Source organism: Pituophis catenifer, unplaced genomic scaffold, assembly GCF_029215685.1.
Source record: "Pituophis catenifer annectens isolate HBS135680 unplaced genomic scaffold, rPitCat1.0.hap2 SCAF_1, whole genome shotgun sequence".
In the NCBI taxonomy this organism is placed as follows: Eukaryota; Metazoa; Chordata; class Lepidosauria; order Squamata; family Colubridae; genus Pituophis; species Pituophis catenifer.
In genome coordinates this window covers 241,638,803-241,665,090 of record NW_027256881.1, presented here as the reverse complement: position 1 = coordinate 241,665,090, position 26,288 = coordinate 241,638,803, and the positions used below count along the sequence as shown (strand labels likewise).

Here is a 26,288-nt window from a genome sequence, read left to right as displayed (position 1 = left end):
TCTATTGATATTTTTAATGCCTACAGTTAATTGTTTTAAATTTTATTCATATGCGTTTGATTTTGCTGTTTAATGTGTGAGCCATTCAGAGTCAGGTGAGATGGGTGGCTATGTAAATTTAAAGAAATACCAAGGGAACAGAAGTGTTGCCTCCAGTGTGAATCAAGCCTATGAATAACTGTTTTCTTTGCAGGAACATTCAAATGGCTATTTGGAGAGTGATTTATGAAGTATTCAGAGTACAGATATTCTAGCCTTTATGAAAAAAAATATATAATTATCAAAAAAAATTGAAAAAGAAAGGCAACCTGATTAGCTGAGAATTTGGGAAAATGGGAATTGTGGGTTTCCCATTTGGGGAAGTCATCAAGTTGCAGGGTGGGTGGATTATGTCTGTTGTTGACCTCAAGAGTGGATATTCAGTTAACAATTGACAGATGTCTTCTTTTGAATACTACTTTCCTTAATATTATATGTTTGCCCCTTCAGTTCTCTAACCTATAAGTGCCGCCTGCTGTGCAGAAAGCCCCAAAGGATTAATGTGGAGCAGACATCCCAGGACCCATGCAAGGAGGAATGGTTGTGGAACTATCAGCTCAATGAAGTCAATGTCTTCACCTTGTTTGATGAATACATGGAGATGAGTAAGTGAAGCTCAGTGGAAAAGCTCACAGAACATTATAAGACTCAGCAACATGCTATGGGGGGCAAACAAAGGTTAGAATGCTGGCTGTTTTGTCAGTCAAAGCTACACGATAGTTTTGAGGAACATGAGAATGAAATACTATAGCTGTATTGTTGTATTGATTGCTTTCAGTTCTTATCACCAATGCTTTGAAAGAAATATTCTTGATCACAGTGATAATGTTAACATCTTGAATCCAACTTGTATATGCCCAGTACAGTTAAGGTATTGCATTGTTACTCATAAAACTCAAGCATTCTGAACTAGAGCTCCTGTAAGGTTCTTTTAATGACAGATGTTTTCCTTGGAAAAGGAATAGACATCAATGTACCCTTATTGCATGCAAGCTCTTGGAGTAGAATATGCATATATCCTTTTTGGCCCAACAAATTTAGTAATCAAAAGTTCGTGTTGTTTAATTTTCTGCCTCTTTTCAACCTCTTTTTTATATCCTTAGTGATCCAGTACAGCTTCACCACTGTTTTTGTGGCTGCTTTCCCCCTTGCACCATTACTGGCCTTTATCAGTAACCTTTTTGAGATTCGGTTGGATGCTATCAAAATGGTGAAACTGCAGAAGCGAATGGTGCCCAAGAAAGCTAACACCATTGGTAAGATGCAGATCAAAGAGATTTCTCCCCCAGTACATTCGGTAGGCCTGTTTCATGCCTTCAAAACATCAATTTTACTGTGATAAGATATTCTTTTGATGCAGCTGCTTTTAAACAAGGGGATAAAATTTTGGAATGAGTCAAATGCTTTGATGGTCTTTGAGGTCCAAAGCAATACATCAACTCAAGCCTTATGACTAAAACCATTGAAGGACAGCCTCCCAAGTCAAGATCTAGCTAGCTTTGGCCACAGCAAGAAGATCCAAATAGATGCTATTTGGAGAATGAAAATGAGGAAGGCAACATTCCCAGTTTTCTCTCTAAATCAGTGTTTCCCAAACTTTTCAACTTCAACACCCAGAATTTCCCAGCTAGCATGTTAAAATTGCCAAGGTTGAGAAATAACAATGCTCTAAATAACACACGTCACCACATTGTTCCATATTGCTTTTCTCTCAGAGATAGATAAATAGATAGATAGATAGATAGATAGATAGATAGATAGATAGATACATACATACATACATACATACATACATACACACACACACATACATACATACATACACACATACATAGGTACATGGATAGATACATAGATACATAGATAGAATAACTTTATTGTCACTTTGAATGTACATTAATTGTTATACATTAAAATGAAATTTCATTGCATACAGCTCTCAAAGGGTCACCACCTCCAATATATACTACATAAACATGACAAAATAAATAAATAAATACAAAATTATGCATATACCCACATATATTATATGACCCAGAGAAACAACACAGTCTAGTTTGGATGTATACATGTACATGGCGAGAAAAACGAATCTTGCGAGTTTACCAGACAAATGGCATAGGGAACAAAGCTGTTACAGAATCTGGTAGTCCTCCTAAAAATACTTCGAAACCTCCTTCCAGAAGAGAGCAACAGAAACAGACCATCATTGATGGGTGTGTAGGGTCTCTAACAATGCTTTGAGCTCAAAGCACACAGCGCTTATAAGCAGTATCCTGAATTACAGGAAGTGAGCATCCTATAATCTTCTTGGCTGTCTTTACCACTCTCTGTATGGACTTTCTACCTGAGGCACTGCTGCCACCAAACCAAACAGTGATGCAATTTGTTAAAACACTCTCAATTGTTAAAACACTCTCTGCAGAAAGTGGCTAAGACAGAAGAAAATCCTTGTTACTCCAATTGATTAAGCCTATAGTTCATTTATATTCTACATTTTTGACAAATAATGCTCTATTCAAAGTAGTTTGCAGGAAAAAGACTATTCTTCCCTATGAGGGGCAGGGGTAATGATTCATTACAGTTAGGGTAAATTCTCTTTCTTCCACATATTGACTAAGACAGTATCTCTTTTGTTTTTCATTCCCTTTACAGGTATCTGGTACTACATCCTAGAAACAATTGGTATACTCTCTGTTATTGGCAATGGCCTAGTTATTGCCATCACCTCAGATTTCATCCCCATGCTGGTGTACCAATATACATTCAGTCCATGCAAGCAGACGAACAATAATGGCATTGAGTTAGTATTCTCTGAAATTCTAACATGGCTGTTAAATATAACATATTGTTAATTGGTTCTTTATTTAAATAGATATATTGTTCATAGTTTTCCTCTAAGCTTAAGGCTAGTAGGATAAAAGATACAGTTAATCCTCACTGTTATCATCATAGGACTATAACTGGGTTCCAAAAACATGGGTGGTAAGAATTAGTGAGCTTGTATTTGTAGTGGACCATGTGGCTTCTCTTCCCTGTTTGGATGACATATTTATCTATGGTAAATAATTGTAAATAACTCAGTTCAGTGGCTTGATTCACATGATATGTTGAACTACAAAGGTTAGGTTCCCACTACTAAGCAATCTAAAATGTAGTTGAATAGCTGAGAGTGTCATGTGCCTGTGGCCTTGGTGTATGGTTATGGAGAGGAGTAAAAAAGTAGATAGATTAAAATGAAGGGGGAAAAAATAGAATTAGCCAAATAGAGCAATGCTTGAAAACCACAGAAAAGGAAATTAAATAGCTTTTTAGACTGGCCACATTTTGTAAAATATGTGTGACAGAATATCTCTGACTCTTCCTCACAAAAAATAAATCCAATATTGGCCCTTTATTGGTGGCCCTCGTTTATCATAGTACATGTACATGTATTGCACTGAGGAAAAATATCTCCCATGTTCGACCATCAAAGAACCAGTGACTTTTAAGCACTTTCTAACTTAATCCAAATGCATATACATGAAATATTTTCTTTCATATTTCATGTAATAATGAAATTACAATATTAGGGCAGATTATTGTATTAAGCAAGTAACTGTAATTTGCAGTTGGAAATCTGAAGCATGGCATGTCTATCAATGTTGCTAATAGGAACTTCAAAAGAATTAAGATAATGAGTAAGTATATATTGTGATGAATGGGACTGGATATGGAATGGGACCTTCTTTCAGGATCATTTGAAATCTCATTCCATGGCAGTGGGTGCAGCAAAGAGGACTTATTTTTCAGCCTCTGTTCTGCACAGAACAGAGTGATGAAGCTGTTTGATAATGTGCAGAATCTCCCCTTTAATGATGCAGAGTGAGGTGGAACTATAAGAGAGGTTCAATGGATCACTTTTTCTTCATTCTTAGCAGTCAGAGTTTATTAGGTTTGACTCAATTTGGACTCCAGTATTGGGACAGTTAGTAGTAGGTTGTCTTGGCTGCTACTTGTCAGGTTCATATAGATTATTTACAGCTTGGACCTGAGGGTATGGACAGTGGTGAAATCTTCCCTGGTTTGCCACCAGTTTGCTGCCCATGCATGCGTGGTGCGTGCCAAATGCACACTCTGTATGTGTGCAGGCACAGTGCACACCAAATGTATGCTGCACGTGTATGCACAATGCACACCAAATGCACACTGTGCCCACGCATGCGCAGTATGCATCAAACGCACGCTTCGCGTGGAAAAAGGACACTTGGGAAGGTAAGTAGAACAGCGAGGGGGGGAACAGCTGCGCAATTTAGATTCACTGGAAAGCAGGATTTCCTATTTTCTAGCGATTTTAAACCGCATGGCACAGCTGATCGTCGGAAATACTGGTTTGGTGCAAACCAGTAGCATTTCACCGCTGGATATGGACTAGTGTATGAGGAGAGATGAGAACCAGCACTTATTTGGTCAAGCTTTTCGTTTCCTGGTTGTCAAATCTATCTATCTATCTATCTATCTATCTATCTATCTATCTATCTATCTATCATCTATCTAGCTAACTAGCTATCTAGCTATCATCTCCTTGGGATTAGTTCCTGCCGCTTTTAAAGGAAACAACTATAAGACCTTTACTGACAAAGTTGTTTCTTGACCCAGAAGTCCCTTCTAATTATAGCCCAGTATCAAATATTCCATTTTGGAATCTGATAAATGATTGAGAAAGTGATTCTGGGTTAATTTCAATCAGAGTTACATCTGGGATATGCTTTGGTCACCTTGGTATATCACTTAGGTAGATGTGAAGGAGTACTAATATCTCCATCTCCTGGAACTCTCAGCAACTTTGATACTGTCAACCATGGTATGCTTCAGGGCCTTCTGGCAGAGTTGGGTCATGGGGCCATTGTTTTGCATTGGATCCAATCCTTCCTCTTGAGACATGCCCAGAAGGTGGCACTACAAGAATTGTTCAACAGCTAGGTCACTGATTTATGGTCTCCCCCAATATTCTATGTTGTCTTCTGTTTATTGTAATATCAACATAAACTGCTGAAGGAGGCCATTAGATTTTGAGAGTGAGATGTTATCCCATAACACCAAGCTCTCTTGCTCCTTCCCTTTTAATAGCTGCATGATTCACCATGTTATTTGTTATTTAAACGACAGTTTGATTTTAATTGTATTAAATTTATCTTGTGACTTTCTATTTTTTTATTGTTGTTAGGTTACCTTGAATGTTAGAATGAACCAAAGGGGGTGAGAGGATGACTAAATAAAAATCTCTTCTGGTCCAAAATTAAGTGTTTTACAACCTGCAGAACTGAAGTATTGCATACTGATCGTTTGTGCTTTGTTGTGCTTCCCTAGCTGTTTGACAGGTTATATCAACCACAGCCTTTCAGTTTTCAACGTCCAGCACTTCGAGAATACTGTGAATCTGACGGACCCAATGGGGAATAAGATAACCCACTGCAGGTATTGGCTAATGACTATCAATGTTCCTGTGCCCTCCAATTCAAAACAGAAAGTACACAGCAGGCCAGACAATGTTTTTGGATGTAGGCCTCCTCCTTTTCTATCATTTGTGTTCAGCACTCTAATGACAAGACTGATTTGTACCAAAACTGGTTTTACCTATATACACATACTAGGATTTATTTTATGCTGCTTCTGTTTTGCCTGACTATGCTGTTTAGAAGTTAAACAATAAATTACATTAAAATAAACAATATTAGAACAAACTTTGCATTGGCATTCTAAGAGCCTTTGTGTATTGAAGCAAGAATAGTCATTTTAAAGCAGAGAAAAAGTATGTGAGGGAAACTTGGGAAAGTGGGAAAAATAAATAAATGGAGAAGTTTACCTGTTTCTATCCACTTTCTACAGGTACCCAGACTACCGGAACAGTGATGATTACAGTCATTCTGTTAAGTTTTGGCACATTTTTGCTGCACGTGTTGCCTTTCTATTTGTATTTGAAGTAAGTGTTTGGATTGCAAAAGCATGGAGATAGTCGTGTGCAGACAGCAAAACCTACAGAGGTAGTTTCGGGGAAACTATTTATGAGCATGCATAACCCCTGAAGAACCCTGTTGAAGACAGATGTACAAAACCTTCTGCCAAAAAGCGACTTTTGTCTGTAAGGCTGCCCCCCGCCCTGATAGCCTCTCCTCAAGCTCCACCACATTTCTTTATCTGAAAAAGCATCCCTTCCTTCACAGGCATTGTGCTGTCTTCCTTTGTGCATGTGAAAGAAAAGTAGAATGGATTGTGTGTAAGAGTGAGAGTGGAGCATGATAGAGAGCAAACAAGAGTGGGGTGGGAAAAGGGCATCAGCATCTGCATCCAAGCTGTGGACTAGGGACTGTGGTCTTCTTAACTGTTTTTGGCATATGGCTTCCAGGGTGAACGTCCAGAGCCAATGCAGCTTGCCTTAATGGTCTATAGCAGGGGTGTCAAATTCAAGGCCCGTGGGCCGGATCCGACCCGCGGGGTGCATAGATCTGGCCTGGGGTGCTGCCCTGGAAACAATGAAGGACTGGCCCACGGTACCTCTGTCAATGAAAATGAATGAACTCTGCCATATGAGGCCCTCCTGAGCTCCATTTTTGGCTGTGACGGCCTCCTGCAGCACTCTGCCAGCAAAAATGGAGGTCAGGAGGGCCACGAGGTCCATTTTCACAGGCAGAGCACTGCAGGAGGCCGTCACAGCCAAAAATGGAGCCTGGGAGGGGTGCCCCTGACACGAGTGATGTCTAGCTGGCCACACCCAGCTTGGCCACACCCACCTGGCCCCTGAGGTCAAACACAACCCTGATGTGGCCCTCAATGAAATAGAGTTTGACCCCCCTGGACTATAGTTTTACTGGATGCTTCATTAGTTCAGCAGGACGTATCACATTAAGACCTTTTGTCTCCTTCAGCAAAAATGTGATTGAAATCCAGATCAGTTACTCCATCATAAACATATTTATTTATTTATTTTATTTTATTTTATTTTTTATTTTATAAAATTTGTATGCCGCCCTATCTCCAAGAACTCAGGGCGGCTCACAATGACAATCGACCAAGCGACTGTTAAAAACAACAATATACATAAAAAATATCAAAAAAGTGTTTTAAAAAATTAAAATATACTACCCCATCAGTCCAGACTGGGGGACATAAATAGCTAGGTTTTCAGTTCACGGCGGAAGGTACGAAGGTCAGGGGCCAACCGGAGCCCCAAGGGAAGTTGATTCCAAAGGGTGGGGGCGCTCACAGAGAAGGCTCTACCCCTGGGGGTCGCCAGCCAACATTGTCTACCCAATGGCACCCTGAGTAGGCCCTCTCTGTGAGAGCGTACCGGGTGATGGGAAGTTGACGCTGGTTGTAGGTGGTCTGACAAATAGCCTGGACCTAAGCCATGAAGGGCTTTATAGGTTAACACCAGCACCTTGAATCTCACCCGGAGGGCAACCGGCAACCAATGCAAGTTGAAATATTAGTTGAAACCTTGCCTTTTCACAATTCCATAGCAGTTGAACACCTGCCTTTTAACAGTTCCATAGCGAGAGAAAATTATCCTCAGAAACTAGGACTTTATACCTCAGCAAATAAATCAGGATGGAATCTAGCCGCTTGACCAGAGAAACTGACCAGTGAAAATATTCTGTTTTAAAGAAGCTGATGATGTCAGAATTTTTGCGGTGCCTCCCACAAAGCTCCAAATCTGTTTGCAAATAGAAATCCCTTGTTATCTGCCAGGTATTTGAGAGGCCAGATCTATTTAGGATTAGAGATAAAATTATGTTTTGTCCTAGGATATGAGCATTGTTAGAACTCCCTTTCCAGTTATCAATAGAAAATACTTTATTTCATACCTTGAATGCCATTTCCAAGATTCAGAAGACATCACCTTATCTTAGTTGGATTTACATTTTATGCTAATCCATAATGTATGGATTATTAATTTGGCTTGATGTATGATTTCTAAAGTTTGGGTTTAGGCTTTATGTGCAAATTAAACCACTATGACTTGTTTGATAAACTCTAAACTCACCGTTAAATCAGAGTTGGCACAAAGAGGGTTTTTTGACCATTGCATCTGGATGATCAATGATGATTTCTATATGATGGTTGATTTATAATGCTATTATAATTCTGAACTGATATGCTGTAATAATTAAATTAATCCATGTTCCAAGTAGTTTAGAAGAGCAGTTTTCTTGACGATTAAATATTGCTGAGAAGATAAAGCAGTTGTGTGCCTGAAGGAATAATATGATAATTCTCTGATAATTTTCCAGCATGTGGCTCTATGCGTTAAACTAATTGCGGCATGGTTGTTACCTGATGAACCCAGAAGTGTTAAAAATGAGCAACTGAACGAAAAACGCAAGAAACTAAAACTAAAACTCAGGTAAGTGTTTATCAAGAACAAAACTCTCAGAAACATAGCATTGAACACCAAGGTTGCCACTTGACAATTGGGGACATTCATCTTTTCCAAATGTATACAGTGTATAGTCCTCGACTTACAACCGTTTGCTTAATGACCGTTCAAAGTTACAATGGCTCTGAAAAAGTGACATGACAATTTTTCACACTTATGACCATCGCAGATCCCCATGGTCATGTGATTTACATCCAGATGCATGGTAATTGGTTCATACTTATGACTGTTGCAGTGCCCCAGGGTCACATGATCCCCTTTTGTGACCTTCTGACAAACAAAGTCAATGGGTTAAGCCAGATTCACTTAGCAACGATGGCAAGAGAAGCCATAAAATGGGGCAAAATTCACTTAACAAACTTCTCACTTAGCCAGTCCTGTCTCGATTTTCAAATACAGTCAAACCCAGGCTGGAGTCTATTTTCATTCTTATTCTGGGATGAACTCTCACACCTTTGAGATCATTACCTCTGCTCAATTTGTTTTAGAGCTTTTTCGTATGGTTGGAAGCCTCCTGGGTACAATCCTGGAAATACAATATAAGATTCAATAGATTGAACCCTGAAAACCCACTTTAAATAACTTCCTCGCTCTTCTGTGAATCAAATCAGTTGCATCCACGTACATTTATGGATGTGTTTGTTTCATTTGTAAAGACTGACTGGGACTAGGGCACTAACTAGTCGTGCTGTTCATGGATACTTTTGAGTTTACATAACATGAAGAATGAGCAACCACTTGTAGGATTAAAATCACCACTTGCTTTTTAGATCAGGAGTTTACATTTTTTTTCCCGAGCTGAGAGCTCTACCTGACCATTGAATAGAATCTTGGAAGCTACAATCCAAAAACATATGGGCTGCGTAAAAATAAATCATGATTTTGTTTAGACTTAATTAGAATGCAAATCAGTGAAGATGTTTACACCCTGGTTATTATTAAAAAAAAAATCCACGATTCTTACATTTTAAATCTGTTTGGGATGAATTTGGAAAGCTTCCGAGAGATTTCCAAAAGGTTTTCAAGGGCTGTATGCACTTCAGTTTTTGATTATTGTCTGTTCTGTTTTGCAAAATTGAACAGAGCATTGAGTGGAACCAAAGAAGTACCAGTTTGAGTAATAGAGATGAGGAAGCAGACTTAGTTGTTTTTTTAAATAGAATAGAATCTGGTGTCTATTCATTGTTATTATGGAAACCAGATTGAAAGTGTTTTATCTTACTAACCAACGAGAATAGAATAGAATAGAATAGAATAGAATAGAATAGAATAGAATAGAATAGAATAGAATAGAATAGAACAGAACAGAACAGAACAGAACAGAACAGAACAGAATAGAATTCTTTATTGGCCAAGTGTGATTGAACACATAAGGAATTTGTCTTTGGTGCATATGCTCTCAGTGTACATAAAAAGACAAGATACATTCGTCAAGTATCATAATGTTTTCAATAACATCAGTACACTCTCAGCAAGCCTCCCATCTCAGAAATGCCATCAGTAACTGCAGCTCTGTCTCTTTATCAAAGGTAATTATTAATTTGACCAGCAGATTGTTGGCAGGAGAGTCCAAGTGACAGTAGTTCCTTCATGTCTTCACCACTTTTATTTATCAAATAGAAAGGGAGGGCCTGCTTAAAAGCAGAAAGCCATGAGGAGGAGGAGGAGGAGGAGGAGGAGGAGGAGGAGGAGGAGGAGGAGGAGGAGATTGAACATTGTGTGTGTGTGTGTGTGTGTGTGTGTGTGTGTGTGTTTGCTTTAATTTATATGCCGCCCTTCTCCGGAGACTCAGGGCGGCTTACAATGCGTTAAGCAATAGCCTTCATACTTTTGTATATTTATACAAAGTCAGCTTATTGCCCCCACAATCTGGGTCCTCATTTCACCTACCTTTGAAAGGATGGAAGGCTGAGTCAACCTTGAGCCTGGTGAGATTTGAACTTGCAGTAATTGCAAGCAGCAGATGTTAATAACAGTGCTTTAGTTCACTGTACTACCAGGCTCTTGTTGTGTTGTATACTCTGGAAAGAATAGCAAAATTCGAATACAAAAAATGAATAAGAGATAGTCACTAGAGGTAAAGTTGAGTGTAGACTACATAGCATCAAAACCCGGATGTCTTTGAAGATCAGCTAAATGATTAGCTATTGCTTGGGAGGTCTGTTTGCCTGGTTAACCCTTTTCCTGCCTTGTTACCTCTTCCTCTTATCTCATTTCCATCCAGGGTTCACCTCCCACCCCTTCCCTGTTTCCTCATTCCCATCCTGTGTTTTTTCTCTTTTGCTGATTGTGATAGAGGTGGAGATTGTATATGTACACACATGAATTTGTTTATGTAAAAAGTGATTGGTATATACAGATGGGAATAAATGAATGATATAACTGGAATACTTTATTTAACATTGCAATTAATTTTAATTACTAGCTCTGTATTTAGTTCAGAAATAAATAGTTGTCTCGCATGGTGGTAGGATGGGCTGCAGGTTTTAACAGATCTCTCTCTTTCTTTCTCTCCCTCTCCCTCTCTCTCTATATAGAGAGTCCTCGACTTATGACAATAATTGAGCCTAAAATTTCTGTAGCTAAATGAAAATTTTGTCCCATTTTATGACCTTTTTTGCCACAGTTGTTAAGTGAATCACCGTAGTTGTTAAGTTAGTAACATATTTATTAAATGAATGTGGCTTCCCCAATGACTTTGCTTGTCAGATGATCTCCAAAACTGATCACATGATCCCAGGATACTGCAACTTTCATAATTATGGGTCAGTTGCCAAGTGTCTGAATTTTGATCACGTAAGCATGGGGATGTTGCAATGGTTGTAAGTGTGAAAACAGTCATAAGTCACTTTTTTCAGTGCCATTGTAACTTTGAATGGTCACTAAACGAACTGTTGTAAGTTGAGGATAACCTATACTACAAAAACTCCTGTTTGTCTATGTGTAACCTTTAACAGGTTGAAGTGGTACATTGTAGGGTGACCATTTTTGAATAAGGAATCCCAAAATGGGCTAACTTGAGGTATGTGTCCAAAATCCAGGATCTATGAATCCCATGGAATTAAAATTTGCCAAATTAAATAAAACATCTTATGACATAATGCAATATAGTATAAAATATGTCCTGTATTGAACTATGGTGAACCAACTCCTATGGTCCCAAAGGTGCTTTTTTTTCCTCAAGAGGCAACTGGATTTTCTGGTTTTTCTTTGAAGACATTTTGCTTCTCATCCAAGAAGGTTCTTCAGCTCTCAAAAAACTTCTTGGATGAGAAGCAAAACGTCTTTAAAGAAAAACTAGAAAGTCCAGTTGCCTCTTAAAAAAAAACAGCACCCTTGGGACAACCATCCCCTGAATGATTAAGAATCTCCATAGACAACTCCTGTAGTGTTTGACTGTGCTATCCAGTTCAACATGAGCTATTTTCAAAGCAGACATATCTCTAAATATCTCCCTATCTGGTGGCACAGTGGTTAGAATGCAGAATTTCAGGCAAACTCTGCCCACTGCCAGGAATTCCATCCTGATGGGGCTCAAGGTTACTCAGCCGTCCATCCTTCTGAGATTGATAAAATGAGGACCCAGATTTTTGGGGGCAGCATGCCGACTCTGTAAACCATTCACAGGGTGCTGTAAAGCAATATGGAGCAGTATTAAGTCCTATTGCTATTGTTATTGCTACATTTTAAAGAACTTTTTCAATACATTAGCAGCTCTGCCATTATTGAAGATGTTGAAGAATCTGGTAAGAAAATATCTCTGAAACAATGATCCATGGGATCATAGGTTTTCTAGTATATAATAAACTCATACATGAGCATATGAATTAACACAACTCATATATACACAGGTGTGTCCTACGATTTCCTATATCAGTGTAAGCAAGACCACACGTCTTAAAGTCTAATTGTTTCATTGAATTATATACAGTATAATTCAAAGGCTGCTGAATGCAACTGAAATTATAAAAACTATTTTTCTGTATTTCAGAGCAATGGATGATTCCACAGAAATATAGTAAAACATGATGGACCTATCACAGGAAGTGCTGAGTGAAATGGTGCTACAAGCTTTGAAGATGCCAGCAGAAATCTGCAGCCATCCCTGGTCTATCATTTGCACTGTTCTTGGACTTTATACTTTGTCACCAAAATAGCTTTGGATGGTACAACTGCTTTGAAATGTCAGTGTTTTTAGGAAAAATTAGACCAACTGAAGGAAACAATTACCAGATGACATATCATGGTCAGTGTAATACAGCATTGCCGAAGGCCAGAAGCATTTTCAAATGTTCCCATATTCTTCTGTAAGAAGTTACAGTCAGTAAATCATTTGTGACCTTTGTTGTCAAGCTAACATCTACTCAGACATGCTGTTTACCTCGTTAACTCAGACTGATAATCCGGTACTATAGGAAATCCCTAAACAGTCTCTCACTTCATGTAGAATATCAGGACCTTGTATTCTTCTTCTTCTTCTTCTTTTTTTTTAAATAATTTTTATTAATATATTCTATGCACCAATACACAAATAAAATGTACAGTCCTGCCACCATGGTGTAATGTGAGTACATTGTCCATAAATATAAAGTCATTCCTTTATACATACATACTTGCCATCATACTGTATATATACATCATCATATATATGTATTGTTCTTCTTCATTTGCTGATAAACCTTGATTAGGGTAAACATATGTTGCTTGCCTAACAGACTCCTTAGCCAAATACCCCAATGTGTAGTACAGTCAATATCCCCTCTTTACAAATAATCTGAAACAGCTCTCTATATTTAGGAGAGCTAATAGAGAAACCCTTCAAAATCTCTCTTGTCTTTACTGTGCTTGTCATTTCTAGGTTATTTTCCCAACCTTTGCATGCCATTTTGATATATATAAGAACAGGTTTCTTCTATATCAGTTTTTAAGAGTAATCCAATTTGCCACTAAAAATGCCCAGCTTTATTGAGATCTAATGCATACGTTGTTCCCATATTCCAATAAGCTGTTGAGGAGATGCTTGTATTCAAGTTCTTTTGTGTTGGGTTATTAGAGATTCTGCATTCAAGTGATTCTGGAATCTAATATATAAAGAGCATTCTGCCTAATCCAGAAGTAATGTATATTGATACAAAAATGAATTAATTCAATCAATTTAGAGAATCCTGTTTATCCCAGAAAGATAAGTTTACAAAAATGCTGGGTCCAGCAAAGATAAGAACCTTGGTAAAATTAATACATATAAAAAAGAGGATTTATTAGGAATGTAGCTTGTTGGCATCTGGGTGATGTATTGAACTGAAGATGAGCTCCAGTTGCTGAATTGATTTTGATTTTTATGCCTTTATGTTTTCCTTCCAATCAGGTGTCTAATAATGCTAAAAACCAAAGGGTACCTGAAATTTTGTATTGTTTATTTATGCACTTAAATTTGAATTAATTTAGTATACATTTAATCTGTAGCCTATAGATGAACAAAACAAATAAATAAAACTTGAAGTCAATATGTAAGTAATATTCTGCTACCATGTTTCCCAAAAATAAGATCCTGTCTTATATTTTTTTGAACTCTGAAATAAGCACCTGGCCTTATTGCCATGCACTCAAAAGCCCGATTGGGCTTATTATCAGGGGATGTCTTATTTTGGGGGAAACAGGGTATTATAATCCTTTAATTCAGATTTCCTCATGCTTCCCTATCTGTGAATTTAATTTGTTTGCATTAAGTTACTTGTATTACTATCAAACTCTAAATTGTTTGGGTATAGCTTTTCTTTTATTTAGAGTCAAATTTAACTATTGATTTCAGTGATCAGTGACAATTATATTCTCTGGCTCCTGAAGTCACATTTATAATTGGGAGTTTAGATTCAAAAGCGCATACAAAGACCAAATAACAGCTACTTAACTTGTATGAGTTTACAATGGATGCCAAGCATTTTATTCCAAAGTTTAAGGAATTTTGTTCAAGGATGTTTTTTTTTTTAAGTTAAAAGTTTTAAAGATAAAATGAAAACTTGACTGTTAGTTGTTTGACCAAGAACTTTTAATGCGATTTGAAATACCTGTTTACAACTTGTTTAAAATAAGATTTTTTTAAAAAAAAGAATACATTATTAAAATATGTATATGAAATTTGGATTAAAATATTTTATATAATAAATTTTTAAGAAATAAAAATGAAACTTTTGGAGTTTTATTTTAGTTGGAAAAATTTTAGCAAGTAACTCAAGAATGATCCCATTCAGAATTCCATAATCCATAGCAAGCTGTGGACTTTGCTTTTCGATCAAATGCGGCACTATTTCTCTCTGAAATTCTGGGGAAAAAAGGCTTATTTATTCTTAAAATCAAATAATTTGAACTGGCTAATAACTTCTGGATTTCATTGCCATCTTTTACACACACACACACACACACACACACACACACACACACACACACACACATATATATATATATATATATATATATATATATATATATATATTACTTTGTTTTTTAAGTGTTTAGAACTTACTGTTAAGGTACAGTACCTCAAACAATAAAAGAGGTAGGTTATTAAGTCTATAAAATAAAAGTTATAAATAGAGTAATTCATCAATCTACTGTTGTGACCAAAGAAATGTAAGTTATAAAAAGTCAAATCTTCCAAGAGGCAAGATGCTCCACCTTGAAAATGGGTTAATAATTATAAAACAATATGTCCAAATTTGTTCTCTTCTAAGCTACTGTAGTAGACCTCAGTGCTTCAGCTTTCACACCCCTACCTTCCTTCTGAATGTAAGCTTTTATATTGACAGGGTGACAGCCGGCATTAGCAGTATAGTACTTAATATTCAGAGTTTGAAATGCAGTCTGTATTGAATGAATGGAGCGGAGGTTCATCCTAATCACGTCTACTTTAGTATGGTAACTTCTATTAAAGGGTCGCTCTAATACAGATAGAATTTTTATTAGAGCACATTTAGCAGAAGAAACATCCCGGCACCTGCAACTGAATTGCCATGCAAGAACAGTCACTACTTTGTACTTCCTCATGTTTTATGTGTACTGGCAATGTACCCAATAAGAAGCGGTTTATTTTGAAGGACACAGTTTTTTTTAGTATTGCAGTAAATCTTCTCTGTATGTAGGATTAGTTTGATGACTCATTAGTGTAAATTACATTAATTTATGTTTGGGAGTGCAGAAGCAGAAAAATGAAATTACAGACATCATTAATACTGATTCTGAAGCTTGACTAACTTATACCATTCTTCTTATTTTAATACTTTCAGCACGTTCTGTCTCAAAGCAGCTATTACTGTGGTGAATCTCAAAAATCCAGAAGTAACAATTCGTTTATGTCTCATTAGTTATTTAAGGTATGATTTCCAGTACATTTAATGTGTATCTGATTGCCAGTGTTAAATAGCAAAACACTTCAGCATTTTATACTTTTTAACAAATTAACACCCAAAGATGCCCATAATGCGATATACAGTCTTCCAGTTTTAATATATTGGAATATAAGATTAGGTAAGTTGCTGAATATATTTTTAAACAAATTGAGGTAAAAAAGATGCCAATCCTGAGCCCACTTCTAACTTTTCTTCCCTCCCAAGCAAGACCTTCCTCTTTAGAGATTGTCATAGATTCAGTTTGTTCCCCAAAACAAGACCATCCAAATATCCCCCCTTACTTTGGTCAATTGTTCTCACAATTTGTTTAAGAGGTCTGTGTTCCCCACAAGAAACAATTAGCATTCTCATCTGGAAGTAATATATTGAGGAAGGCTAAGACTGTTTCTATACTGAATTCTACCCTTGCCATGGATAGGCCATTTAGCAATCTGGTTTTAATAAAACATATTTTCAGAAAGGCTAGTGCCAAGGTTACACAATGACTGGATAATGGAAGTATACTTCTTGAAGCTCCAAAGCACCCTGGATCATTAAACCTTCTTGAAAAGTTACTAAATATTTTTTTTAATGTAACAGATTGGAAAATTATATATCTGGGAAGTAATCATACTCATATATTCAAGAGTAATTATGTCACATTTGTCTTGCCTTACCTACTTATTTGATGAAGTCTATGCTTTAAAGTATGTCCAACATGCCACAAGCCAAAAGTAACCATTGACCGGAAAATCCTGCATTTTAGTTTAACGCTTTTGACACAAACAAAACCCATAAAATATGGTAAACGTTCTGGAAAAAATGGGTAATGGAAGAGGAAATCACCATCTGGTCTAAAAGATGGGTCAAGCTGAAGTCCAAAAAGTGAGAGAGAGAAATTATAATTGGTTAATTCTGCAATGTACTTTCCAGCAGGAAAACACATTCACTACAATATCTTTGGGAATGAGAAAAAATATTTCTGTCCCATGCTAACAGCATCTTCCATTATTTCAAAGCACAGTTTACATCAAACTCTACAGCAAAAAGGGGGAAAGCCAGGTCCTATTCACCTGAGTCCTATATTTCTTTCAGAAAGACAAAAGTATCAGAAACCCAAGTGATGATACAATGTTCTTATGATCTTAGTCCATTTTCCTGAGTCTTCAGACTGTTAAATATTTCAGCAGGAATATTCCCTTTTCTATTTAAGTATCATTGATTGGAAGTTTTAATGCAAGGACATTTCAAAGCACATGGTTCACCATTTACGTAAGTGAGCACCTGCCTGCATTCCTAAATCTGGAGTCCAAAAACAAAGCCAAATGATAGTAAAATCTTTCCCTTCATATGTGCTGAGAGGGAGCAGTGCTAAACTCACCCTTCAATAAAATTGAACCTTCCCAAGCCCACTAACATTGCTTTAGTTCAACCCCATATACATTTACTTTGAGAGAAAAAAAAGCCTCAGTAAATTAAATGCTTAATCTCCGGGAACAAAACACAGGATTAAAATTCCAGCAAGAAACACCTTAGATCAATATCAGACTCTCCCTATCAGTTGTGTCACCTGTGTGACACACCCTGAGTAAATATAAAACACTTACCTTACTCAGGTATGCATGACCAGTGCATGCTAGGAGCTGTAGTTCTTTCTCACAAAGAATGTTAACCTGTGGGAACTGCTGAACTACATTACCCAGAATGCTTTGTCATAAAAGGTATGAGAAACCAACCCATGACCTACCTGAGCGCCGGGCACAGTTTCCCCTAGCAACAAAGAAGATAATGAAGACTCCTCCCTGCATCAGCAACTCAAAGTATTGGCTTCGGTTAGCAGGAGGTTGCCTTTGGTATAAGGTCGGTTAAACTGCCTGAAAGAGGTTGGTTGAATGAATTAAAGCATCATGTCTACTTCTCTGGCCCATTTCTCTGCTTTGCAAGGAATGGGGATAAGGATTCTTCCATTAGGAGAAGGAAAGAGAGCCCTGCTTTTTTATTTCTATGTGCAAAACTTCAGCCTCATGAGAAGAAAATATATCTGGCAAACTAGGTGATATTGGGATCATTGTCTTCAATACACATTGATCTGTTATTGTAGTAGAAAAAAAATCCAACAAAACAATTTAAATGGAAAATAATTTGTATTGAGTTTGTGCTGTATTTTGGAATCTATCTCCTTGTATATAAGTGTCACACTTCAGTCTCTTGTTAACCAGTGCAGTTAAGGGGGAGGAGGTTTGTCTTTTATTTAATCTGGATTTGAATCAAAAATCTGCTTTAATCTGAAGAATCTTGGAATTCCTAGACAAGGCATGGTTTCCTAAAATGCTTGGAAGTTGTTCCCACTCATTTCATTGAGGCTTACTTCTAAATTAGGATAGATAGATTTATAACTGCTGGCTACAGTCTTAAAAATGCTTATTTCCAAAGTATGTTTTACTGACAAAATGTAATTTATTTTTAATGTGAATAGGATTGTGTTCATATTTATCAATAAAGAATTCAAATTACTGGCAGGGAAGAGTGAGAGGAAGAGAAGGAAAGTACATTTACATTGGTATCAGATTTCTATGAAAGCAAGTTAAACTGATTACGGTGATACTTCAAATAGTTTTTAAAGTCTTTATAGAGTGTGTTTATATTTTTGCCAGCATTCTGCAATTCATAAGGATACTCTAAGTATATATGTTTAAGATTACAACAAAACTCATATTTTTTTATTGAAATGAACAGCACTTACAGTAGGTAGTGTTAACTTGCTTAGAGTGTTCTTAGTTTTTGTTAAATAACTTGTACTACTGCTTTTAAGTTTTTAAAAAAATATTTAATCAAATTATATGGCTGCCCATCTTGTAACAGTGACTCTGGGTTTATCTTAGGTTTATACAATCAAACAGTATTAAATGTGTATTGTGGCATCTGATTTCTAAAGCTTTCTAAAATAAAAAAGAATTGCTCAGTGATCCTAGCAGATACCTGACATTTTACATAAAGAACAATTAACAATTTTTAATTGCTTTTCACAATTAGAGTACAAAGTGTTCCAAAAGCTATTGTAGTTTGTTTGTTTTTGCCAATTATTGTTTGGCAACATTAAAGACTACATATATTACATTTGACCTGTTATCAAGTGGATTTGTTGAAAAGTAATTTTGATACATCTGAAAATTACAAGATCTACCTTCACTTGAGGTTCAGGACCTTCAACCTTTTAGGGCTGGTTTTCCACAGTTGCAATTTTGACAGCATATTACAGATACCCTAACACATGGGTGTCAAACTCGATTTCATTGAGGGCCACATCAGGGTTGTGTTTGACCTTGGGGGGCCAGTTTGGGCATGGTCAGCTCAATGTCACTCATCGAGGCTCTGTTTTCGGCTGCGACAGCCTCATGCAGCCCTCTGCCATTCTACCTCCCCGAGCTCCGTTTTCGCTGGCAGAGGGCTGCAGGAGATCGTCACAGCCGAAAACAGAGCCTGGGAGGGCCGAACACAGCACTCCCAAGCTCCATTTTCACTGACAGAGGCACTGTGGGCCGGTCTGCTGTTATCAGGGCAGCCCGGCAGGCAGATCTAAGCACCCTGCAGACCGGATCCGGCCTTGAGTTTGACACCTCTGCCCTAACAGAAATATGACTATTGAGAAAACTTGTCCTGTTACAAAATGGCTCCCCCAAGAATGAAACTTGTTGCAAGACGCAATTTTATCAAAATGTTTCCTCTGCTTTTTTCTTAAGATGCAATCTGCTCACATTTGCTTTTTTTCTGAGCAGATGGGCATACTTTCATGTACAGCATTCAATTGTTATTTTGGGATTTTTGGTTGGAAACATTTAGCATAGATAAGGTATCCGTTAATAGAGTAAACAGATTCTTGCTATTTACATTAAGTGACTAAGAAGTGATAGGTATCTTTTGTGTATGCTTAGATACGAATGGCAATTTTAATCAGGTAACAACCTGAATACAAGACAGTGGGATCTGTCAGTTTTTCCAAATTTATATTTGGAAACACAAAAGCTTCTATGAGATAATTTCACTTTCTTAGTGGATTTATTCCAAAATTGAACTGTTGCTCATAGAATACTTTCTCAGGGCTCTTAACTGACAGATATGTTTATTATGGTGCATGCAAAATAGAGGGGAGAATTTTGGGTAGTCTAAATAATTCAACTTGTATTATCACTGTTGGACACATTATTTAGTAATTCTTGTGTAATAATGTTGCTTATTTTGCAAAGTTTTCTTTTACATAGAAGCAAATCTCAGTGTTTGTGGTTGTTAATTGAGGTTTTCTACTTTATTCCTTGGGATATTTTCTTTCTTTTTGTCTTTTTTTATATTAACTGCTTCAGAATAACCCTTGCCAAGTTTCAGGAACATTGGCTGACCTAGTGTTACAAAGCTGCATTCTCAACAGCTGCAGAGCTGTTGAGAAACTTGTTTCATAGCTATTGAGTAAACTTCTACTTGAATGCTTGGCCACTACCAACAGGTTGGGTAGCTTTTCCTGTTTTTTTGAAATATTTAAGTTCCATTTTCCAATCTATGCAGGTGGAAAAATGGGAGGAGCAATGATAACAAGGAGGAGGTCCTGATTCCCTAAAGTGCAGGTTTGGAGGATTGTGATTGGGGACAGAAAAAAAGAACAAGTCATTAAAGAAGGGCACGGGGTCATAAAAAGGGGAGAAAACTTAACTGGCAAAGCCGGTCTGTTGGATAATCATGTGATTAAAATTGTGGCAATAAAGGAGTGTACAGCAAGGGCACACAAGAATTCACAGCCCTTTGAAGATACCTATCTGCCTATCTGCTTCTACAAGTGGAGAGGAAGCCCTAGAAAGGTAATGCTTCTGACTCTCTTCTCCAATTTGCAGGGTGTTATTCATGAATAAGTTAAAATGATTGTGAGATTTCTCTCTTGTTTGGTCTGTTTGATTTGTCCTCTTGACTTTTTACCTTGCCAGAGGGGGTGGACAGGAAAGAACAGTAGTTTATTATGAACAGTTGCTGCTGCAACTCCACAGGTGGTAGTGGAGGGGTGGGGTGGGAAATTGTTATATTTGAGTTTTAAAGATGAATGGCCTGGATTTTACAATAAAGACATGTCATTGGACTAATTTCCATCCCCTTCTTTTTTATTTGCTCTAGCCAGGATACCTTTCCTTGCAGTTCTTATTTAACCCAGCTGTCTCTCCTTTATGAAGGCATAGTGGATATCTCTTTTTGGAAGTTATGCTCTGCATTCAGAAATACTGTTATTACTTAAGGCCGTATTTTGAACTTTGTTTTGACAGACCTATTTCAATCATCTTTCTCACAGCTAAGAACATTAGTGTCATGGCTTCCTAATAGGGATTTTTTTTTCCTGGTATTGTTCCTTACCTATGAGAAGGGTTAATCTAAGTTATTTTTTATTATAAGCTGCCTAATTTATAAAGAACATTGTTACTCATTTGCTGCTGAAGTTTTCTGGAATTCTGTCATTGTCAGATATCACCACTTTAATGGAGAGTTCCTGGGAGTGAACTTGTGGCTGACTTCTCTCTGCTTTTGCTTTCCTCTTTCCTTTCTTCCTCTATGAAGTTTCTTTTATTGGGTGCAGAGAGCTTCAGAAATCCAAATCCTGTCTGACCTCCACAAGCCAATTACTATACTCAAGCACAGAGTGAACAAGGCCTTTGTGGAGAATGCCTAGAGCTATCTTCTTGGGATAGGCCGGAGAGTCTATTTTCCTCTCAGTACAGTGCTCATTACAGACAGAGCTGATTGAATAGATCCAGTGTTTGTTTCCTAACACACTGTGCTTTTATTTGTTAGGCCATTCGTTTATTTTTATTTTTATTTTGTTTTCCATTTCTTGTATTGCTACTAGCTTTCTAGAAAGATTGTTATAAGTTTGGAAAGGGAAGAATACAGGTAGTTCTTGAGTTACAACAGTTGATTTAGTGTCAATTCGAAGATACAATGGCACTGAGAAAAGTGATTTATGACCATTTTTCACACTTACGACTGTTGTAACATCCCATGGTCACATGATCAAAATCCAGACACTTGGCAACTGACTCACCTTTATGAGGGTTGCAGTGTCTCGGGTTCATGTAATCCACTTTTGCGACCTTCTGACAAACAAAGTTAACGGGGAAGCCAGATTCATTTAAGAACCATGTTACTAAATTAACACCTGCAGTGGTTCATTTAACCATTGTGGCAAGAAAAGTTGTAAAATGAGGCAAAACGTAATGGTCTCGCTTAGCAACAGAAATTTGGGGCTCAATTGTTGTCATAATTGTGGTCATAAGTCGAGAACTACCTGTACATATATTTGCAATTAATTAAAGGTGGCCATATGACTTTAGTGGTAGTTCCACTGTAGTATAGACTATTGTATATGTTTTGATTGCATTCATGTGTCAGACTTCAGGTATTGTTCTGTCCCTCTTCCTCACACAGGCAAACGTAATACCAAGCATGCCTGCCAATATTTTATTAGGTAAACAGATTAGAATTCCTGGCAGACCAAGGTTTTGGCAACAAACTGCCAAATGCCTGCCAAGACCGTTTTCACTCCCATAAAGCAGAAGAGGACTTATCTTCAGTCCATTCCAGGAGCAACAAATTATCCATGAGACAAGAGTTTAGTTAATGTTCAGTCCAAAATATATCCAAGCCAAATTTCAGAGATCACGATGTGACTTTCAGAGTTTAACTTTGTCCATCACAAAGCCTGAAGAACAATTCCACTTTTATTCCAAAGCCTGAATAAAACCCACTTTTATTCCTGGTGGGGCGTGGCTCCGTGACTCAGCTCAATCTCTGGCCCTCCTACGCGTCTTCCATTGCTGCGCACGCTTCTCCCTCCGACGCTGCCTGGGATCAAGCCAGGATTCATCATCCTCGCTCCCTATCAATTGGTGCTTCGATATGCCTTCCTCCTGGCACATCCCAGGCTGTTCCTCCTGGCCTTCGGATGGAACCTGAGGCATTGCCAGAAAGGAGGGTCCTGGAGAGGGAGGCCTTGTCAGTTCCTCCCCATCACCTTCTGAGTCCTCCTCCTCTGTTCGGACAGGCTCGGGAGTCGGGGTCACAACAGGTATTCTTGCCATGAGTTCAGGAGCAGGTATAAATGCAGTGCTGTAGAGGTGGGTAACTATGTACCTTTGACCCTGATGTAATATGATGTAGGGTTTATACAGTGGTAGGATTCAAGTAATTTAACAACCGGTTCTCTGCCCTAATGATTTCTTCCAACAACCAGTTTGCCAAACTGCTCAGAAAGTTAACAACCAGTTCTCCCGAAGTGGTGCAAACTAGCTGAATCCCACCACTGGTTTTATATCTTTAAGACACAACGTAAAGCAGGTTTTGCAAATTTTCACTTAATAATTATTGTTTAACAAGCGGATTTGAAAATATATAAATTGGCCACGTTGGGATTAGAATCTAGTCTGCCAGTAAAAGTGCCAATTTGTCTAAGCACTAAGCTAGAAAGCAAAGAGACCATGAGTTCAAGTCCCGCCTTAGCCATGAAAGCTGTTGGGGTGTGACTTTGGGCCAGTCGTTCTCTCTCAGCCCAACCCTATTCTTAAGCAAAAAGTTATTTGTGTTCTTTGCAAAATGAAAGTAATGTAGGTGACTCTGTAAAATAAAGTCAATACATACAAGGCCTAACAATGAACTTAACTGCATTATTAGAACCAGGTAATTTTTACAATGAATTCTTCTGTTGGGTAGTCATCTAGAAAAACCTGCTTTATCATGCAAACTCACACAATGCATTGCAGAATTGCTAGGATTTTGCAGTACACATGAATTATATTTAATACAAAAATACTGACTCGGTTTGGTTGCTTCTAATATGTTCATCAGCTGGGAAATGTATGGACAGTGGAAGAGCACAATTGTTTTCTATTCTCCATTTTCAGAGCAACCTTTCTCAATTGAGGTGTCTTTCAGACATGTTGACTATAGACTGTGGAAGTCTACTCATCTGGAAAATGCCTACATGGGGGAAGGGTGATGCAGAGTAATTATCTCCTTTTTCCTAATTTGAAATCAAAACATAGCTTCCATCTTCATTTGAACCAGCATTATTATGAGATATTGTGTTGCAATTCTGATATACAGTGTTTTAATTAAGACGACATAGAAACCTGACACAGTGAATGTACACCTATGAATAAGAAGAATATGAAGGGATAAATTCTGGCTTGCCTTAAACAAAGAAACGTGGAATGGAATTGATCTGCCCAGAGGCAGCTAGCTGCATTTAAGTCTTGTAGTGCCGAATCACGAAGTGTCAATTTGTGTGAATCATCTCTACATGTGAGATCACAAAAGAACATTCTGGAAGACCGCTTGTGCTGTGGTTCAGGATCAACATAAAATCAGAATTCTGTACTTGAAGTACCTTCTGTTACTTTTTTATAAGAAGATATTGTGCATGGCAGTCATTCATCTAAATTTATTGTAGCCAATTAAAAAAGAATAAAGGAAATGAGGACCCAGATTGTTGGGGGCAATATGCTGACTCTGTAAACCACTTAGAGAGGACTGTAAAAGCACTTTGAAGCGGTAAATAAGTCTTAAGTGCTAAAGTGCTAAATAATTGATTTTTCTTTCCAGGTTTATTTTTTATGATGTGAGAATGCACAATGTAAACTCTCTTCACAGAATATTCTATCTATAAACTTAAATTTGCAGTACAGGAAGTCCTCGACTTACAACTGAGCCCAACATTTCTGTTGCTAAGCAAGACATTTGTTAAGTGAGTTTTGCCCCATTTTATGACCTTTCTTGCCACATTTGTTAAGTGAGTCATTGCAGATGTTAAGTTAGTAACACGGTTGTTAAGTGAATCTGGCTTACCCATTGATTTTGCTTGTATAAAGGTGCCAAAGGGGATCACATGACCCCGGGACACTGCAACGGTCATAAATATGAGTTAGTTGCCAAGCATCTGAATTTTGATCATGTGACCATGGGGATCCTGCAACATTCATAATTGTGAAAAACTGTCATAAGTCACTTTTTTCACTGCTGTTGTAACTTTGAATGGTCACTAAATGAACTGTTGTAAGTCGAGGACTACCTGTATATTTGCTGATGTGCAGGGCTTCTTAGTTATGGATAAATTCTACTTGCCAGGGCAGTCAACAAATGCGGTCTTGTTCATTGATGGAAAAATTGTGTTGCTGCTTAGCCAGCGTAATGGATGTTTGGGCCTTCTGACATATTGGAGAAGATACGAAGTGACAAAAGAACACAAAAGACACAAAAACATCTTGGGGAGAATAAGAATGGAAAGGAATTTCAAGGGAGAAGTGTTGAAAGGGTCAAGAGGGATATCACTTCCTGCTCCCAACTTCTGTCACTTAAAGCAGCCAGTTCAGCCTACCTAACTGTAGGGCTGGACTTGTGAGATAAAGTAATATTGCTTTCATTTGCTTTTGTATGGAGGCTGTAGCCACATTGTCCACAAGACCATTTCTCTATTCTTTGAGCTATCTAGGGAACTGAAGGTTCTTTCCAATTACACATGTCTCTTTATTTCTCTCCCTCTCTCCCTTCCCTTTCTACTTAAGCTACTTAAGCTTTGTCATTAATTGCTTTGGGCTCTGACCTTATAGTTCAGTTACTTGGAGGAATGTTTCAGAAATTGCCTCTCAGGAATGCCGTGCGAGACGCAATCAAAACACAGCTACAGCCTTATTCAGCTCTTTTGGCATGCTGGTTTATTCGCATCCGCATCCGGCTACACGCTGTGATTCGTAAACACGATTGAAATCGGTGCTACATTACACCAAGAATGGGGCGTTTATATAGCCCATCTTTCCATTAACTCATTAGGACCGCGCCCTTGTTTGTTACCACGTCCCTCTTTTAGGGGCGTAGATCGCGCCCTTGTTTATTACCACGCCCCTCTTCTAGGGGCGTAATTGGTCTTCAGCGTGTTCTGGAAGGTGCTGCCGCTGTGTCCTCCGGAATGGCCCTAATCCCGTCGCACCCGATACCACCACCCCACACCCCGCATACGGCCGCCTTCACCCAGTGCCACCACCACCAAGTATGTATATGTCCCTCGATGCTTTCAGCACGCGTTAGCGATGTCGAGCAGGTTGCTAGGCTCGACAGGCGGCTCCCCTTTCACCACGTGTCCTTCTGTAAGAGATAAGTTACACGTATTAGTAGATAACCGTGGTTTGTGAGGATACATTCTATGAAACCGTCGAATCAATCGGTTTGCTTTTACATTACTATGCGGTATCCAAGAAGCTTCTTCTACTGGATAACCCTTCCATTTAACAAGGTAAGAGAGGACCCCCCTTGTCCATCTAGAATCTAGGACTTCATCAATCTCGTAATGGCCCTCCGTGACCGGACCAGGACGGTCGAATACTTGGATATGTTTGGCGGGTTTGAGAAGACTACTATGAAATACGGGGTGG

The 26,288-nt window shown here is 38.0% G+C and overlaps 1 protein-coding gene across 1 annotated transcript in view; it reads left to right on the top strand.

The window, feature by feature from the left end:
* The window catches only part of ANO9 (anoctamin 9), a 39,010-nt gene extending 26,481 nt beyond the window's left edge, over positions 1–12,529 (top strand). Inside the window, exons 18-24 of the mRNA XM_070934970.1 lie at positions 490–644; positions 1,143–1,295; positions 2,695–2,842; positions 5,389–5,496; positions 5,908–6,001; positions 8,310–8,422; positions 12,447–12,529. Of these exons, the coding sequence (XP_070791071.1) occupies positions 490–644; positions 1,143–1,295; positions 2,695–2,842; positions 5,389–5,496; positions 5,908–6,001; positions 8,310–8,422; positions 12,447–12,474 (799 nt within the window). The 3' untranslated portion in view covers positions 12,475–12,529. The remainder of the gene's footprint in view (positions 1–489; positions 645–1,142; positions 1,296–2,694; positions 2,843–5,388; positions 5,497–5,907; positions 6,002–8,309; positions 8,423–12,446) is intronic.
* Positions 12,530–26,288: the final 13,759 nt, after the last annotated feature.